At 45.6% G+C, this 19,464-nt stretch overlaps 1 protein-coding gene across 1 annotated transcript; it reads left to right on the top strand.

Moving 5' to 3' along the window:
• Nucleotides 1-9,477: 9,477 nt before the first annotated feature.
• Nucleotides 9,478-18,669, top strand: LOC121010042 (uncharacterized). Its single transcript, XM_040443448.1, has 6 exons — nt 9,478-9,671; nt 13,098-13,199; nt 14,710-14,790; nt 15,561-16,185; nt 17,799-17,908; nt 18,493-18,669. Exons 1-5 carry the CDS (start codon nt 9,478-9,480, stop codon nt 17,862-17,864), a joined length of 1,068 nt encoding a protein of 355 aa, XP_040299382.1. The 3' UTR covers nt 17,865-17,908; nt 18,493-18,669.
• Nucleotides 18,670-19,464: the final 795 nt, after the last annotated feature.

Below are 19,464 nucleotides of genomic sequence, written 5' to 3' on the forward strand. Positions count from 1 at the left end.
ATGGCAGCGAACTCAACCAGAGAGTAGCTGCCTTCTGCTACAAAGAGCATTTTCAATTCAGCAAGGACTTATTGAAACCTGTTTGTGGAGATAAATAAGTGAGGTGCATCCTATGATGAGCTTACAATCAGCAAGACCCTGGCCAACTTTATGGACAATGACAGTTCATGGCATGCTGAGATGTATGCCCCAGGAAAAAGAGAAAATGCTGTGATTCCTCTGGAAAAGAAAATATGTCAGCATGCGGGGGTTGGGGGGGAGGATCATGACACAAAACCTACCCAATGTATTACAATTATGATAATTCTTACTGTGTAGTATTGGCACTGAAGTCAAAGAAAGAGATCAATGGGATAGAACTAGCAGACCCAAAACAGATCCATGTGGGGATTTAGCAGGTGATAAGGATGACATTTCGAATTGGTAGAAAAAAAATTCAATACATGCAACAATTTGCCATCTACTTGGGAAAAGTTAAATTTACATCACATGCCTGATACCATAAACAAACTTGAATCCCAGATAGTTTAATAAGCCAAATGCACAAAATTCATATAAGTAATAGGAGAAACTATATTTTTAATGTTCTGTAATATTGGGGTGGGGAAAACATGACACAAAACCCAGAAACTATAATACAACAAGATTATTTACATCTTTAAGCTTATATATATTAAGTATACCAATAAAAGTTACCCTTTATTGTCATTATCATATGATTCCACTTGTCCTTGGAATCTAAGCTACAAAACAAAGAAAAAAAGACAAACCAAAACAACAACAACAACAACAACAACAACAACAACAACAACAACAAAAACTGGACTTTTAACTGTAGAAAACAAATTGATGGTCACTTGACGGTTTAAATAGGTGTGAAGGGGATTAAGAGAACACGTATCATGATCAGTACTGAATTATGTATATAATTGTTGAATCACTATATCGTTTACCTGAAACTAATAAAACACTGTATGGTAACTGATGAGGGACCATAAGATAAACTGAGGGCCAAGCACAAGCTAACACACACACATACACACATACATGCACGCACACGCACACGTGCTCACGCGCGCGCACACACACACACCCCCACACCCTAGGTGGGATTTGTGTAATATTCCTCAGGCACTCCTGGATGCCAAATAACAAAGGAAAGGGAAGAAAACAAATGGTTAACTGATAGAGATCACAGCCATGCAGGACGTGAGTCTCCATCCGTTTACAAATATATTAGTAAATTACAAGAAAAAGGCAATGGAGAAAGGCAATAGCTTAATCTCCAAAAACCTGTAGACTCAGTTTCCTGGAGCCCCAACATCACCCCCTCCCTAGTCAAATGGGGAACAAAGGCAAGAAGGAAATTCCAGGTGAAATTAAATTTCCTTATAACCGGCAGCCCATTGACAAATATTTGAAGCTGCAGAGTAAAACATTGCTCCAGGAACTCCCTACTGTCTTAATGTTAATGCTTTGGCAGAAGGGGAAAAACAACCTTAGCCTGACAATAGCTAGACCTCCAATATCCTGTGAGTTTTCTTTAGGATATGAAAGTCTCTTTGAAAATTTCCCCCTGAATTTACCTCCTCCAAGTCCATAGTATATAACCAGCCATTCTTCACAACCCCAGTGCAGTTCTTTCTGCCCCTGGGTCCTGTCCCCCAGCTTTAATAAAATCACCTTTTTGCACCAAAGACATCTTCAAGGATTTCTTCTTGGCCATCAGCTCCAAATGCCCATCATCATTCCAAAACTTCATCATTGACTACACTATTGTTATGTTTTTAATTAAAGAATAAAGAGACTTATAGTGAGAAGGAAAGCTGGTAAAAAAGCAGATAAAAAGGGATAGCCAGGTGTTGGAGGCCAGATACTCCCCTTGCATACTTTTGGCTTTTGCAATCTTGATTGCTTCTTGTATCAGCCTACAGCCAGGAACCAGAAGCTTGACTGTACTAGCTTCACGCATCCTGGAAGCACATATGGATAAAAGACCAGTAAAACCTGAGCTGGATGATCAATCTTTGGAAGTGACTCTGCTGGGCTGCCACCAATGAGAAATAAACAGTCATTTCTGATTTCCTAAGCGCGTGTCACTTGTCCTTTCCTGGGCACCGAGTATTTGCTGTAACATTTTTGTGTGTTGGCCGAGAAGCTGACAGCCACGCTGGCCCCTTGAGCCACCATTGTCATGAACCAGCAGGGGCACCACCATTTCAGGTCCTCTCGACAGGAAGGAAGGCGTGCCCCTGTGGTTTCACTGAACCCTGAGCCTCACAAGGCCGATAATAACCAGCCGTGCCTGCATTCTAATGGACCCTAGAGGGAAATCATAAAATTCTGCCAGGATGGAACATCGGATCGAGTGAGTGCCCCTGGGGACCCAAGATTGAGTTCAGGCCCGCCCTAGAGACAGAAAGGGAGCTTGATCACCTCCCAGATGACATAGTCCCCACATAGGATAGGGAAGTCCTGGGTGGATATCTGCAATCTGTCTGAATGTGTGTGTGAGTGCCCATGATCCCTGGTTTCAGCTATGGAGTCAGAGTGGGTCCTACCCTACGATTCCATGATGACCTCATACAGCTCAAGACAGAATCGGTCCTCAGAAGCCTGATCCATTTCAGGGGCTTATAATGACCTGCTAATGCTAAGAGGCATCCAAGTCCCCATGCAAGAAGCAGCCAGGTGGACAAAGCCACCTCTGACCTCCTCTTTATCCTGCAACACTATACACTGGGAGGGATCCACCTAGGATACCAGGATGGGGGAAAATTCCTCAAAACCAACTGTTTTAGAATGTATGATTAAGAATTTTAAAAAGGGATTTTTCAGGTGACTATGGGGCCAAATTGGCCCCCAGGAAATTACACCTTCTGTGAATTAGAATGACTTATGTTCAGTTTAGGCCGGCCCCCGAGGGCACCCTAGATGTCCCCACAGTCAGAGCTGTTTATAAAATAGTTAGTGGAGACGCTGGCCACCTGTATCAATTCCCATACATCAATCAGTGAGTGGAAATAGCCCAAGCCAAGCCTCTTTGGGTCCAATTCTGCCTTAATAGTAAGGGACAATGTAGGGTCTTAGTGACATGGATGAAGAAGACCTTGAAGCAGAAAAAACTGCCCCTCATCCTCCAAGAAAATTCAGAAGTCCTTCTGTTTCTGCCACCATGTGCCCCCCATGCCCCATCAATCAAGGGAGGGGAACCTCACCTGCCTGACAGTCCACTTCTGTTGGTCTCTCCTCCACCAGCAGCCAGTCCACCCCAACCAGGGATACCTGAACTGATAGGAAGATGTCTTAGGTCTGTGGCTCAAGGTCCAAGACCCCCAATGGCAATGCAGATGCCATTGCAGGAGATGAGGGGTCCCTAGTGAATAGGCTTCAATGGGACCCTACAAGAGTGGGGGATCAGTTTTTTACTACCAACCATTCTCCACTACTGACCTCCTCCACCCTACTCTGAGAAGCTGCAGGTTATGTTAGATCTCCTAGAATCCATAATACAGACTCATCGCCCTGCCTGGGTTGACTGTAAGCAGCTTCTTCTTACCCTTCTCAACACGGAAGAGCGCCAACGAATCCTCACTGAAGCCAGAAAATGGTTCCAGACTCAGGCACCGGATGGACAACTAAATGTTGAGGCTTGGGCATGGGAGGCTATGCCTGAAGAGGACCCTCACTTGGACCCCAACACAGAAGCAGAAAGGGCCAGATTAGAAAGATACTGACTCGCCTTCCTCCAAGGGGTAAAAGCAGGGGCCAAAAATTCCAACATGGCAAAGGGATCTGAGGTCTTACAAAAGCCAGAAAAGAGTCCAGCTGACTTCTATGAAATATTATGTGAAGACTTCAGAGTTTACACTACATTCGACCCAGAAGCTCCTGAAAACCAGTGCTGCCTTCATGAGACAGGCCCAAGGTGACATTAGACAGAGGCTCCAAAAATTGGAAGGATCCCCTAGAAAAATGCCACTTAACTACTGGAAATCACCAACAAGATTGTTGTAAATCAGGACCAACCTTCCAGAAAGGAGGCAGATCTAAGAATGAAATGAAAGGCAGCTCTCTTGGTCACTGTCTTGGGGTGACCACTCCCTCTGGAAGGACCACCACAGAAACGATGAGGGATTCAAAAACAAAGAAGAAGGGAACCACTGGGATGGGATTAATGATCCTACTGCAAAGAATTTGGACACTGGAAAAATGAATGCCCCAACCACTTAAAAGGAAAAACAAAAACCTCTTCTCCACCCAGCTGATACCAACCAGAACCACCTGAGGCTGACCTGATTGGACTGGAAGGAGTGGGCTCTGATTAGGACAGACTGGGCTCTATCCAACTAGGCCCCCATGAGCCCATGGTCAAAATGAAGATAAGGGACGAGACAATAGACTTCATGGTTGACATAGGGGCCAAACACTCTGTGGTGACACACAAAGTGGAACCTCTGTCAGGTCCAGAAGTCGCCATCATATGAGCCACTGGGACACAAAACTAAAGGCCATTTGGCAGTCTCTGACAATGCCGGCTGGGGAGGGGGGCTGGGTCACCAAATAGTTCATGAATTTCTGTATCTACCCGATTGCCCAGTCTCACTGTTAGGTAGAGACCCACTAGTCAATTTGGGCACAAAAGTAACCTCACCTCGGATGGACAGATGCAATTGCACCTAAACAAAAAGGCCCAACCTGTGATTTGACCCCTGACGATTCCCTGGGAAGAGGAATGGAGATTACATGCTTCCCTTCCCCATGAGCCAACCATGGCCCCCAAGCTAGAAGCTGAATTCCCTTCAGTTTGGGCAGAAGGAAACTCCTCTGGTCTGGCAAAAAGCATCCCCCAATATTAATTGACCTAAATCCTTGGGCCTGACCTTTCAAAATATGCCAATATATGGTCCCATGAGAGTCATGCCTGGGGATCCAGACACAGTTGGACAGGCTACTCAAATGAGGACTTCTAAAATGATGCCAGTTCACATGTAATACTCCCTTGCTGCCTATGAAAAGGCCTGGTTACTGCCTTATACAGGACCTAAGAGCCATTAATGAGGCAGTCATCACACTGTATTCAGCGTTGCCTAACCCATACATTCTACTAGGACTCATACCCTCTGAAGCAGGATGGTTCACATGTCTAGATTTAAAGGACACCTTCTTCTGTCTCCAGCTAGTGCCTAATCGTCAACCCCTATTTGCCTTTGAATGGGAAAACCCTACCACAGGGGCAAAGGAACAAGTCACTTGGACTAGACTGTTGCAAGAATTCAAAAATTCACCAACCTTATTCAGTGGGGCCCTAGTCCTCCTCCAATATGTGGACAATCTCCTGTTAGACAGTCCCACACGGATACAGTGCTGGGAGGGAACCAGGGCCCTACTCAGGTTACTAGCAGAGGTGGGATACTGGGTGTCAAAGAAAAAGGCACAGATTTGCCAGCAGGAAGTTAAATATTTGAGCTTCAAAATTACCCAAGGCAAATGGATGCTGGGAGTTGAAAGGAAATGGGAAGTTTCCAAAAGTTCCTGGGAGTGGCAGGATTCTGTCGGATATGGATACCAGGGTTCTTAGAGTTGGCCAAACCTCTATACGAGGCACTAAAGGGGGAAGAAAGGACACCCCTTTTTTGGGATCCTAATCAAGTAAAGGCATTCAAGACCATAAAAACAAAACTCACCGAGGCACCAGCCTTGGGACTCCCAGATGTATCACAAGTTTTCAACCTGCTCATACATGAAAGGAATGGGGTGGCCCTGGGGGTTCTCACCCAGGAATTTGAACCTTGGCAAAGACCAGTGGCATACCTTTCAAAGCAGGCTGACTCAGTTGTGGCAGGATGGCCACCCTGTTTGAGGGCCCTGGCAGCCACCACACTTTTAATCAAGGAAGCAGACAAACTCACATTTGGACAAAACCTAAGCACTAAGTTTCTCCCTTCTGTTATTACCCTGATGGATGCCAGAGAGCAACACTGGCTAACTCATGCTCAGATGACAAAATATCAGGGACTGCTATGTGAGAACCCACAAATAAGACTGGAAGCCAAATAGCATTAACAACTCAGGCAACAACAGATGTTGGCGAGAATGTGGAGAAAGAGGATCTCTTTCACATTGTTGCAAGCTGGTGCAGCCACTCTGGAAAACAGTATGGAGGTTCCTCAAAAACCTAAAAATAGAACTTCCCTACAACCCAGGAATTGCACTACTAGGCACTAATCCATGGGATACAGGTGTGCTGTTTCAAAGGGACACATGCACCCCCATGTTTATAGCAGCACTATCAACAATAGCCAAAGTATGGAAAGAGCCCAAATGTCCATTTACAATGGAGTATTACTGAGCAATCAAAAAGAATAAAATCTTGTCATTTGCAACTACGTGGATGGAACTGGAGGGTATTATGGTAAGTGAAATTAGTCAATCAGAGAAAGACAAAAATCATATGACTTTACTCATATGAGGACCTTAAGAGACAAAACAGATGAACATATGGGAAGGGAAACAAAATTAATTTAAAAACAGGGAGGCAACAAAACAGAAGAGGCCCATAAATATGGAGAACAAACTGAGGGTTGCTGGAGGGGTTGTAGGAGGGGGGATGGGCTAAATGGGTAAGGAGCATTAAGGAATCTACTCCTGAAATCATTGTTTCACTATATGCTAACTAATTTGGATGCAAATTTTAAAAAATAAAAAATTAAATTAAAAAACAAACAAACAAACAAACAAACAAATAAATAAAAAGACTGGAAGTCAAAAAACTCCAAACCTGCCACTTTCTTACCCTCGGAAGTTTCCCCAGAGCATGATTGACTAGAGGTACTTCATGAAGTCTATTCTAGCTGACCCAGCCTATCATATAGGCCCTTACAAAATCCTGAACTCATCTTGTATATCGACAGCAGCAGCTTCATGAATGAAGGCAAAAGATATGATAGTTATGCAGTAGTCTCTGGTTTTGAGGTCATGATATGCCCCGATTCGAGAGACCCCCCAAAAACAATCCACCAGAGTCCAGAGTCAAAGCCAAGTGGCAAGGGTCGTTTATTGCAGGTTTGAACCCGGTCCTCCGCACACTCGTTGCCAGTGACGCTAAGAGGCTCCAAGCAAGGATCTTACAGCTTCTTTTATAGACAGGCACAAACAAGTTAGGGATTTTTTTGTGTTTACAGAGCTGCTATTGGTTGACATTTAAATTTGAACACTCAGCAGAACTTGATTGGTTCCCGCCTTTTTTTCAAACCACTCAGCAGAACTTGATTGGTTCCCACCTTTAGGTCAGACCACAACTGGGCACGCCCTGGCTGGTTCCTGGAACGGTGGGGGGGGGGGGGGGGGAGTGTGGAAGGTCTTTTCTTTGCAGTTGTGAGTACACCTGGTAATTTTTCTCTTAGTCTCTCAGTCCTAAGAGCAAGGGCCCTTCCACAAGGATGGTCAGCCCAAAAAGCAGAATTGGGGACCCTAATAAGAGCACTAGAAGTTAGTAAAGACAAATGGGCCAACATATGCACTGACTCATGCTATGTCTTCACTACTCTACATGTACATGGGGATTTATACAAGGTGAGAGGACTTTTGACCAGAGGAGGAAAAGAAATAAAAAATTGGGAAGAAATCCTAAAACTATTAAGGGCAGTCTGGGAACCAAGGGAAGTAGCAGTCATCCACTGCAAGGGACACCAAAGAGGAAAAGACTCAGTGTCAGAAAGTAGCCAATGGGCTGATGTCACAGCTAAACAAGCAGCGGGAAAACAAACAACACCCTCAAAAATTATGCTTGCTTCAAAACTGCCAACTTCCTCAAGGTACACAATCCAATAAACAAATGGGCACAACAGGAAAAAGGAAGCCAGGCAAAAGAAAGACGGTAGGTATTTCCAGACCAAAGAATCTATATACAGGAACAGCTAGCCCACCAGGTTGTTCTCCAACAGCATGAGCTCACCCATCTAGGAAAAACCACCCTTAAAACCTTATTGAGCCGTTACTATGTATTTGCTTAACTCCTGTCCCTCTGTGCCTCAGTCTCTCAAGACCACCTCCTCTGTGCTCAAAATAATGCCAAACAAGGCCCCACTGGGCTCATGGGAATCCAATTCTGGGTACAGACACCCTTCAAAGATTTGAAGGTGGACTTTACTGAAATAAGACCTAGTGGAGGATACAAATTTCTTTTGTTATTCATCTGTAAGTTTTTGGTTGGGTTGAGGCTTACCCCACATGCACTGAAAAGGCAAGAGAAGTAACCAAGACCTTGTTAAGGGATGTAGACATAGAATGCCATTAACCATAGGCTCAGACAATGGCCCGGATTTTGTTGTCAAGGTGGTACAACAAATAGTCAAAACCCTAGGTATCCAATGGAACTTACACTCAGCCTACTGGACCCAGAGTTCAGGGAAAGTGGAATCTATGAACCGGACCCTAAATCAGCCATGGCAAAACTGTCAGGAAAGTAACTTGCCCTGGCCAGATATACTACCCCTACTTCTTCTCCAAATATGCTGTACACCCTGGGCAAAAATAGGATTTGAGATACTATATGGAAGACCCCCTCCACTAGTCAAATACAAGAGGGGACCTGACAGAGCTAGGGAATTTAGAAATAAAAAAAACAACTACAAGGATTAGGAAAAACTGAACTTGAGATACATAGGTGGGTGAAAGACAGGGTATCTATTTTCCTATGGATAACTGTACACCCCCACAAGCTTGGGGATCAGGTTTGGATTAAAGAGTGGAAAGGGAATCGCTCAAACCTACCTGGAAGGGACCCTATTTAGTTGTGCTAACCATGACCACAGCCCTCAAGGTTGCAGGACTAACCACCTGGATCCACCATTCTCCAGTAAAGGCAGCCCACCTGTCACTTGACAACCGCTTGGAATGGAAAGTGACTGCTAACCAGAATAATCCTTTACAGATCATCCCTAAGAAGATAACAGAAGATAAGCAGCCTGCAGCAATACCTGAGAACTCTTTGCAATCAGAAGCTTGAGAAAGTCACCAAGCAACTTAAATGAACTATAACAAATTATTCTCTCTAAATTTTCATTGTCATCTCCTACCTATTTCTCTTTCCATATTTGTAGCTATACTCTTTGCTGTAAGGCTGACCCAAGTTACTCCCATAGATTGGTGCCTCAGTCACAAACTCTTATTAGCCTTCCTCTACTTAATTAGTGTCAGGATGCCTAATTCTCCTTAGATGTATATGATCTGAGTTATGATTGCTGTCCCTGACTTGGAATAAGAAATTGTCAGTAACCTACCCTAACAAAATGAAATTTCTCCTACTGTTAATGCTGAGTTCTCTCATAAGAAGCAAAGTCCCTCCTCAATGTAATGATGACTGTTTCAGGACCTATCACTTGAGATCCTCCCTTTCCCCTGCCTTGAATGGCCTAAAACAACTCCTAGGACAGGGAACTACACACAAGGCCTTCACCACATATACATACCAACATGCAAAATGTTATCAATCCTCCTCACACTGTTCCCATGACAGAAAAACTTATTGTCAAGGAAGTATTAAAGCAAGACACTTTTGGCAGGGAACATCATGTCATGGAACCCCAGACAAACATGCCTGCTGGACGTAACAAACCCACTTTAGATTGTCTGATGGAAGGGGAGTCCAAGACCAGGCCCATAAGGAGGTAACCAACAGGAGGCACAAAATTCTATGAAGCAGACTTCTGAAGTATGCTCAGGAGATTTAAACTTCTAATGGGTCTTATGACTTTAACTCCTACTTATACCAGATTCTAAATTCAACCCATCACCTCCTCAACTTCTTTAACATTCAGTTAGCCAAGGACTGTTGGCTTTGTCTGCCTCTAACCCCCTTACATTATGAGGCTACCCCAGTTTCAGATAATGTAACCAATATGGCTATCACCTGCAACATATCAACAGATAACATAAATGTCACAATAGGGCCCATGGTTACTGATATAAAACGAATAGGGTGGGCCTCCTTATGTTTTAAGGACCAACAGGGAACAACCCCCATATGTAACTAACAACCAATGCAACCAGACTGAGATATACAATCAAACAGATAAAAACGAAGAGTCACCATGGTGCCTTCCCCCTGCAGGAATATTCTTTGTTTGTGGAACTAATGCTTATTTGTGCCTGTCTGCTAACTGGATGGGAATCTGCACCTTTGCCTTCTTAACCCCCAAATAAATATTCTCCCCAACAACCAATCTCTTATAGTTAATTTGGCTGCACATACCCAGTCTAAACGAGCTATCCAAGCTATACCTCTACTAATTGGGTTGGTAATCACTGCAGAGTAAGTACTGGAGTTGGGGGAGTAGCCTCATCTATTTCCTTTTACCAAAACTCTCCCAAAATCTGACAGATGACATAGAAGAAGTTGCAAACTCCCTGGTAACCCTACAAGACCAGGTAGCCTCCTTAGCAGCAGTAGTATTACAAAATAGAAGAGGGTTAGACCTGTTAACTGCTAAGAAGGGGGGAATATGTCTCTTACTAAATGTGGAATGCTGCTTCTATGTTAACCAGTTAGGGATAGTTAGAGATATGGCCCAACAATTAAAGGAACAGATCATCAAACGAGGCAAGAATTAGCAGACTCATGGAACTCTTGGAGCAACATATGGAATTGGACATCCTGGCTCCTCTCTTTAGCTGATCCTCTCCTAATGCTTTTCATAGCCCTACTGTTTGGTCCTTGTATTCTTAATATGCTAACCAGATTTGACTCCTCTTTCCTAGAAGCTATATAACTCCAAATGATGCTTCAGTAGGACCATTCTAGCTGTCACTACTCTCTTTTGAATGGCGAAGAACCCTAGCTGTCACATTACTCCCTTCAACGTCCCTGTCCAGCAGGAAGAAGACAGAATGGTCTCTGTCCCCCTCCCACCTCCTGTGGCAGCAAAGGGTTCCCTGGCCCCCAAAACTGATTTTCTCTAAGTCTGCTACAGCAGCTTGAAAATCAAGAGCAGGTAATGAGAAGGAAAATTGATAAAAAGCAGATAAAAAGGGGCAGCCAGATGTCGGAAGCCAGATACTCCCCTTGCATGCTTTTGGCTTTTGCAATCTTGCTCACCTCTTGTATCAGCCTGCAGCCAGGAACCAGAAGCTTGACTGTACTAGCCCTGCCCATCCAGAGAGCACATATGTATAAAAGATCAGTACAACCTGAGCCAGATGCTCAGCCTTTGGAGGTGACTTTGTTAGGCTGACACCAGTACGAAATAAACAGTCTTTTCTGATTCCTCGAGTGTGTGTCCTTGTCCCTTCCTGGGTGCTGTAACAATAGCTCAGCCAGGACCACCCCAGAAGCAGCTAAGAGCCCAGACCTTACTCACTCACTGCTCTCACCTCAATGACTGGCAACATTTTGCTCAAATAACTCTTTGAAATCAAGGTTGAGTAGTAAGAAGAATAACTTGTGTTCCACTATGTCTTTTCAAATTATTTTCTCTGTCATTTCCTTACTCCATTTCTAATGCAGTTCCATGTTGTGGAGACACAGGGAAGCTACAAACAATTTCACAGAAAGAAAATTGAGGTCTGACTGTAGGCAGTTGGCCTGGGTCACAAACTTCTGGAGCAGAGATGTGGCTGGACTTTGTTTCTGGTTAAAATCTTTCTTCATTCCATCCCATGGTCTCCCTAGAATGCTTGCCTTTACTTTATTGTCTTCAAAAGAACAGTAGAACCCCTAAGGTTCCCAGGTATTTAAATGTAAACTAGAACATCTGACAAGAGAATAAGAATCAAACCCTCTCTCAAAGAAATCCAGATAGCAGTTCCCTTACCTCCACCTTCTAGCTTCACACTTAATTCTATGGGTAATGTTGCTGATTAGCCAGCTTTCAATTAACTTTCAAAAGGAAAATGCTTCAACAGCATTTGTGGGAGTGAGTGGGAGGGAGGGCTAAGCTGGAGACTGGGGGGTGAGTTCAAGAAGAACTGATATTTGTGCTCACTATTCATCTTATTTGGTCTCAACACATTTAATGCATCTGTATTCACTCTTCCTTGGATGCTTGAATAGATTCTAACAACTGATATAACAAATAGGTCAAGTGTGTGTACATATTTCCTGTAAGAGTATATGTAGTTTCATTTAATTTATAATCATTTTTATTTCGTTGAAAGTCTCAACGTCATAAGGTACTATTAAATTAAGTACTCAATCGTATAGATTCATTTTATTGGAAATAATGGAGAGAGACAGTCTCTCGCAGATCACTATGGAGTACCCTTTATACTGGAATGACAGTTAGGCAAGGTGTCATGGAATGACACCATATAATGGGTCGTGATCTTGACATAATTATGTTTTATGGATTTTAAAGAGCTCTCCTTCCCTGGGGCCCACCATTAGCAGCTTTCTCAAGTACTTGGCCACATCAGAAGAGAATGATTCACTATTGGTTTCTGTAAAACACAGAAAGATAGGCCAGCCAGAGCCCTCTGGCAATGGAGTGAAAAGGAATAACAGAGGCCACTGGCTCAGACTCCAAGTCATATATCTCCACCACTGACATTGGTCAGATTTTATAACTCCACTGAGATTATTCACTTACAAACTAGGGAAAAATAAAAGTATCTACCTCTTTAAGTTATATGAGGATTAAATAAGAAAATGGACACAGTACATAAGAAGTGTTCAGCAAATGTTAAACATTACCATTCTCATTATTTATTCTCCATATTTTAGCCTGCAAATCTCAGCATACATACTTGACAAGTTAAAAAAAAAAAAGGAAATTTACATTTTTCCCTAGGGGTAAAACAATGATTAACATGTTTCTCATCTTACAAAATTTTACAAAAAGTGAATATATTTCCAAATATTTGTACAATAGATATTTTTTTATTCAATCAGACAAATGAGCAAGATATCCACAAATGTTGCATGCCAACTGCTCATCAACTATCTCTACAGTTTATGATTTTGCTTCACTCTTTCCATCTTCTGTTTGTGTAATGTGCTTCACACTCAGAGCCAGGTGTTCCCCTGGCTTTTCTGCAGGTTTATATTTGGGCTGGATATCTTCCATTGGCTCCTCCAATAAAAGTTATGCCTTTTTTAGACATCCACTCACCATCCTCTCCACTCAGCTCTCTGATGAAGGATTGCAGGTTCCCACACCCTCTGCTTATCAGCAACAAAGCAAGGAGGAGACTGAGGTCAGGTATTGAAAGGGCGGGCCTATACCGGCCAACTCCATCTTGTTCTGTGTTCTTCATCTAGACCATGCCTCCTCTCCTTGAGTAACCTCCCGCTCACCCATTCAAGCTTCCTGATCAAAACACGCCCAGTGACCTGCGTAACAGGACTCCGACCCTTCCCCAGGTAATCAGCTGAGGCCACAGCCATTACCTCACCAACTGCCTCTAGACCCCTATAAAACCTTTGTGCTTTTGAAACTCGCTCTCTCTCCCCGGTATCTCACCGCTGCATCGGTGCAGGTAGGGGATTGAGCTCCAGCTAGCTCGAATAAAGGTTCTTTTGCTTTTGCATCAGACTCGGCTCCCTGGTGGTCTTTGGGGATCACGAATTCTGGGCATAACAATATAAACCCCATGTCTCCATCACTTAGGCTGGACATTCCTCAGTAGAGGTACCACTCATCTCAAGGATAGCTACTCTATAGAATTTCTCCTTCCATCTTCCTGTTAATTGCTCCCTCCTTTTCTCCTTTAGGATCTAGAGGTAAGAGCTTCCTGTGGATCTGGCCCCATTACTCTACACCCAATCCACACTTTTAAGTGGTCTCTTCTTGAATTATCTAATTATCTGTTTACTAACTGATACATTTTGCTTTGTCATGTGTCAACAAATTTCTAGTCCTATAATCATGATGCTTTGTTCTTCCCTTTCCATTTAATGTGACCTCCTTTGTATTGATTAGCATTCTTATAGGTGAAAATGACAAAAATCCAATTTAAATTCTTCTAATTACAATAATAATGATTAAGAAAATACATTCTTTAGACAAAAATCCAGGAGCTCAAACAACATGTCAAGGATTATTTCTCTCTCCATTTCTTATTCATGTCAGGATTATTTCTCTCTCCATTTCTTATTCTTTCTTTCCTCACTAATGGATTCTCCTAAAGCAAGTTTACCCATATGGTATCAAAGATGACCACCAATAGCTATGTACTTAACACCATGGTAACAAGACTAATTTTAGTTTTGTTTTTTTTTTAAGTGCTTCTTATCCAGAGAATCCAGCAAAAGACATGGGAACGTCCTGATTGGCTTATCTTGGGCCACATTGAGAGACTAAGAGAAAAATTACCAGGTGTACTCACAACTGCAAAGAAAAGACCTCCTCGCCCCCCCCCCCCCCCACCATTCCCGGAACCAGCCAGGGCGTGCCCAGTTGTGGTTTGACCTAAAGGCAGGAACCAATCAAGTTCTGCTGAGTGGTTTGAAAAAAAGGCGGGAACCAATCAAGTTCTGCTGAGTGTTCAAATTTAAATTTCAACCAATAACAGCTCTGTAACTGCAAAAAAATCTCTAACTTGTTTGTGCCTGTCTATAAAAGAAGCTGTAAGATCCTTGCTCGGGGCCTCTTAGCGTCACCAGCAACGAGTGCGGGGAGGACCAGGTTCGAACCTGCAATAAACGACCCTTGCCACTTGGCTTTGACTCTGGACTCTGGTGGATTGTTTTTGGGGGGTCTCTCAAATCAGGGCATATCATTTGGGGGCTCGCCTGGGATCCCCCCAAACCCACCAGACCCCAAGTCAACGGGTCGTCCCTGAGACCGATCGGTAAGTGAGCGGGCTCTGTCCGTTTCTGTTTGTTCGTTTCTGGCTCTCCCACGTGGGATCTGTATCGGTGACTGACACAGCCCTGGCGGACGCGCTATAGAGCAGTTGGTCAGGTCCAGTAGGAGACGTCCACTGGCACCCGTCTGGGGCACCTTTTTGGGCCCATCGGAATTTTTCTGTTCCGGTGGCAGACACCCGAAACGCGCTAGCGATCTAAGTGTTGTGTTCTCTATTCTATAACCTTTAAGTGTTAAACTCCTTCTCTTTCACAGGTGACCTGGCTTGGCCCAGCCAGAAATCCTCATAACTTTACTCTTTCTCCTTTTAATACTTTCCTCCACCTCCAGGATACAGATGGGCCAATCTCAAAGCACTCCTCTTTCTCTCCTCATTGCTAACTTCAGGGATGTTAGAACCAGAGGACAGAATTTGAGTTTAGATATCTGGCGGGGAAAATTAATAACCCTCTGCCGCTCCGAATGGCCAACCTTCAGCGTTGGATGGCCAACCGAAGGAACTTTCTGCCTCCCTATAATTGCTAAGGTGAAATCAAAGATTTTTCTACCAGGTTGCGAGGGACACCCGGATCAGATTCCCTACATTCTTGTATGGCAGAGTTTAGTGGAAAATCCACCCCCTTGGTTGGCCCCCTTCCTATCCTCGGGAACGTGTAAGGTCCTTGCCATGCGGCCTGCAGATCCCCCAAAATCAAGGACGCCAGCCGCACCCTTATCCCATATTGCCCAATAGTCAGGACCTACTACCCCTAGACCCTCCACCCTATCATCCCCTCCCCTCATACCCCAAGCTCTGCCCGCAGCATCTGTCCCACCAGTCGCCCCGCTAGTTGCCCCCCCAGGGGAACCAGGAGGACGGGAAGTGGCAGCTGCGCCGGAACCAGGAGGACGGCAGGCAGCAGCCGCGCCGGGCCCCATTGAAAACGAAACCAACCACGAGGGGCCAGCCGGCCGAACCTGCGGTCGCACCCAGCGTGAGCCAAACCCTCGCCTCCCTGACTCCACTGTGGCCCTACCCCTGCGGGAAATAGGACCCCCAGATGAAACAGGCAACCCTAACCCTCGACTCCAGTATTGGCCCTTTTCCACCAGTGACCTTTACAACTGGAAAACACAGAACGCTCGATTCTCTGATAACCCTAAAGACCTAATAGCTCTTTTAGACAGTGTCATGTTCACCCACCAGCCCACCTGGGACGACTGTCAGCAGCTCCTCTGCATCCTGTTCACTACAGAGGAGCGAGAGAGGATCCAATTAGAAGCAAGAAAGCTGGTTCCCGGAAACGACGGTAGGCCGACATCTAACCCTGACCTCATTAATGCGGCTTTCCCCGAGCCAGACCTCCACAGGACGAATGGGACTACAACACGGCAGAAGGTAGGGAAAGACTCTGATGGCGGGTCTCTGGGCTGCAGCTCACAAGCCCACCAATTTGGCTAAGGTATATTCAGTCGTACAGGGAAAGGCAGAGAGTCCAGCTGCTTACTTAGAGAGATTAATGGAAGCCTTTAGGCAGTTTACCCCCATGGATCCAGAAGTCCCTGAGAACCAGGCTGCTGTCGTTATGTCCTTTGTAAATCAAGCAGCTCCTGACATTAAGAAAAAACTCCAAAGGCTAGAGGATTTAGAAGGTAAACAGATTCAGGATCTGCTCCGTATAGCACAACGGGTCTACAACAACAGGGACGCCCCAGAAGAGAGACAGATCAAGGCCACAGAGAAAAAGACTAAAGTCCTGGCTGCTATAGTCCAGAAAGAACAGCCACCCCCAGAAGGCACTCAAACAACACGCCCTCCCAGGCGGCACTTAGATAAAGATCAATGCCCCTATTGTAAAGAAAAAGGCCATTGGACAGGAGAATGCCCCAAGAAGAAACAACCCCGCCCCAGCCAAGGACAATGGCAGCCTAAAATAGCCCCCATACTGTTTACCCAAGATACAGAATAGGGAGGACGGGGTTCGGATCCCCTCCCCGAACCTAGGGTAACGTTGCAAGTGGAGGGGACCCTGGTCCAGTTCCTAGTTGATACCGGGGCACAGCACTCAGTTCTGGTCAAGCCCCATGGAAAAGTATCTGAAAAATCATCCTGGGTACAAGGGGCCACCAGAATAAAGAAGTACCCCTGGACAACTCAGAGGACTGTGGACTTAGGAACTGGGAAGGTAACCCACTCCTTCCTGGTCATTCCCGACAGCCCCTGCCCCCTGTTGGGGAGGGATTTGCTTACCAAAATGGGGGCCCAAATTCATTTCCAACCGGGGGGACCCACAGTGACTGACTTCCACAACCAACCCATATCTGTACTCACTGTGAAACTAGAAGATGAATATAGGCTCCATCAGGAACACACTCCTCTGGATCAGGGCATCGAGCCCTGGCTTCAACGCTTCCCAGATGCATGGGCAGAAACGGGTGGTATGGGGTTAGCAAAACATCGCCCAACCCTATTTATAGAGGTCAAGCCCGGGATGGACCCCGTCCACATGCGCCAATACCCTATGCCCACGGAAGCCAAAAATGGCATCACACCGCATATCCGCCGCCTCCTTGACTTTGGGGTCCTATGCACCTGCCACTCAGCATGGAATACCCCCCTGCTGCCCATGCGCAAACCCAACAGCAGGGAATACAGACCAGTGCAGGACCTGAGAGAAGTCAATAAGTGGGTGATGGACATACATCCAATCGTTCCTAACCCCTATACTCTCCTGAATGCCCTCAGCCCAGAAAAACAATGGTACACTGTTCTGGATCTAAAAGATGCTTTTTTCAGCCTACCACTAGCGCCTAAAAGTCAAGAGCTATTTGCATTCGAGTGGACAGATCCAGACAGGGGCATAAATGGCCAGCTCACTTGGACCAGACTGCCACAAGGATTCAAGAACTCTCCGACCCTGTTCGACGAGGATCTACACTAAGATTTAAGTGAGTACAGACAACAACACCCTAATATAACTCTCCTACAGTATGTTGATGATCTCTTAATAGCTGCCGAGACACCTGAAGCCTGCATCCAGGGAACCGAAAGTCTCCTGCGAACTCTGGGAACCTTAGGCTACCATGCCTCAGCAAAGAAGGCTCAGATCTGCAAGTCAGAGGTAACTTACCTGGGTTACTTACTGAGAGGGGGGCAACGCTGGCTAGCGGATGCCCGGAAGGAGACTGTCCTTCGTATTCCCAGACCACAGACACCACGACAGGTGAGGGAATTCCTAGGGTCGGCTGGGCTCTGCAGACTATGGATACCAGGGTTTGCTGAATTAGCAAAACCTTTATAGCAGGCAACAAAAGATCAACAGCCCTTTAGTTGGACGGAAGAAGCCGAACAGACCTTCCAACAAATTAAAACTGCTCTGCTATCAGCACCTGCCCTGGGACTCCCCCATGTCTCCAAACCCTTCCACCTATATGTAGATGAAAACCGGGGCAGAGCCAAAGCGGTGATAACCCAGCATTTGGGCCCTTGGTGCAGGCCAGTAGCCTATCTAAAAAGGTAGATCCAGTGGCCGCCGGATGGCCACCCTGTCTCCGGATGATTGCAGCCACTGCCCTAATGGTAAAGGACGCTGATAAGCTGACCATGGGCCAAGAGCTACAAGTCACCACCCCGCATGCCATCGAGGGCATCCTCAAGCAGCCGCCTGACTGATGGCTGAGCAATGCCCAACTCACTCATTACCAGGGACTGCTGTTGAACCCCCTCAAGGTCATCTTCACCCCCCCAATGGCCCTGAACCCAGCATCACTGCTGCCAGACCCAGACATGGGAACCCCACTTCATGACTGTGCTGACATACTGGCTCAAGTTTATGGGGTCCGGGAGGACTTGCAGGACCAACCATTATCAGATGCAGACGCCATCTGGTTTAACGACGGAAGCAGCTTCATTCACCAAGGACAAAGGTATGCGGGGGCAGCCGTAACTTCAGAAACCGAGGTGATTTGGGCAGAAACCCTACCCGCTGGAACCTCGGCCCAGAAGGCTGAACTAATAGCCTTAACCCAGGCCCTAAAATTAGGGAGAGACCGCAAGCTAACCGTGTACACTGATAGCCGATATGCCTTTGCCACCGCTCATGTACATGGGGTGATATACAGAGAACGGGGGCTCCTCACAGCTGAAGGGAAAGACATCAAAAATAAAGAAGAGATTCTAGCCCTGCTAGCAGCCTTATGGGAACCCAAAAAGCTAGCGATTGTGCATTGCCCAGGACACCAGAAGACAACCGACCCAGTTTCCCGGGGCAACAATTTGGCCGATCAGACTGCAAAAAACATAGCTCGGCCCCCAGCGCAATTGCTGACCCTACAGCTGCCAGTCCCCGGACCCTGGGAATTGCCCCCCAGCCCTGAGTATTCAGAAAGCGACATTCAATGGATGAGTAAACTTCCCATGACCCAAATCAAAGATGGCTGGTGGAGAGACTCCAAAAGCAGCATTATACTCCCAGATAAACTAGGATGGCAAGTTCTAGAGCAGATCCATTGCAGCACCCACTTAGGTTCCCGGAGAATGTTGGACTTACTGAGACAGACTGGACTAAAAATCAGAAATGTCTCTGATAAGGTCGATCAAGTAGTCACTAAATGTACAGTGTGCCGACTCAACAATGCAAGTACAATCCTCAGACAGCAGGGGTAAGACGAGGGAGCA

This window comes from Herpailurus yagouaroundi, unplaced genomic scaffold, assembly GCF_014898765.1.
Source record: "Herpailurus yagouaroundi ecotype Mexico unplaced genomic scaffold, PumYag 190, whole genome shotgun sequence".
NCBI lineage: Eukaryota > Metazoa > Chordata > Mammalia > Carnivora > Felidae > Herpailurus > Herpailurus yagouaroundi.

Coding starts and splice junctions, on each gene's coding strand:
- LOC121010042 (XM_040443448.1), top strand. CDS start 9,478: ATGCAAAATGTTATCAATCCTCCTCACACTGTTCCCATGACAGAAAAA. Junction 13,200..14,709: donor AAGGAGGAGACTGAGGTCAG/GTATTGAAAGGG, acceptor CTCTCAAATCAG/GGCATATCATTTGGGGGCTC. Junction 16,186..17,798: donor GGACTACAACACGGCAGAAG/GTAGGGAAAGAC, acceptor ATCTCTTAATAG/CTGCCGAGACACCTGAAGCC.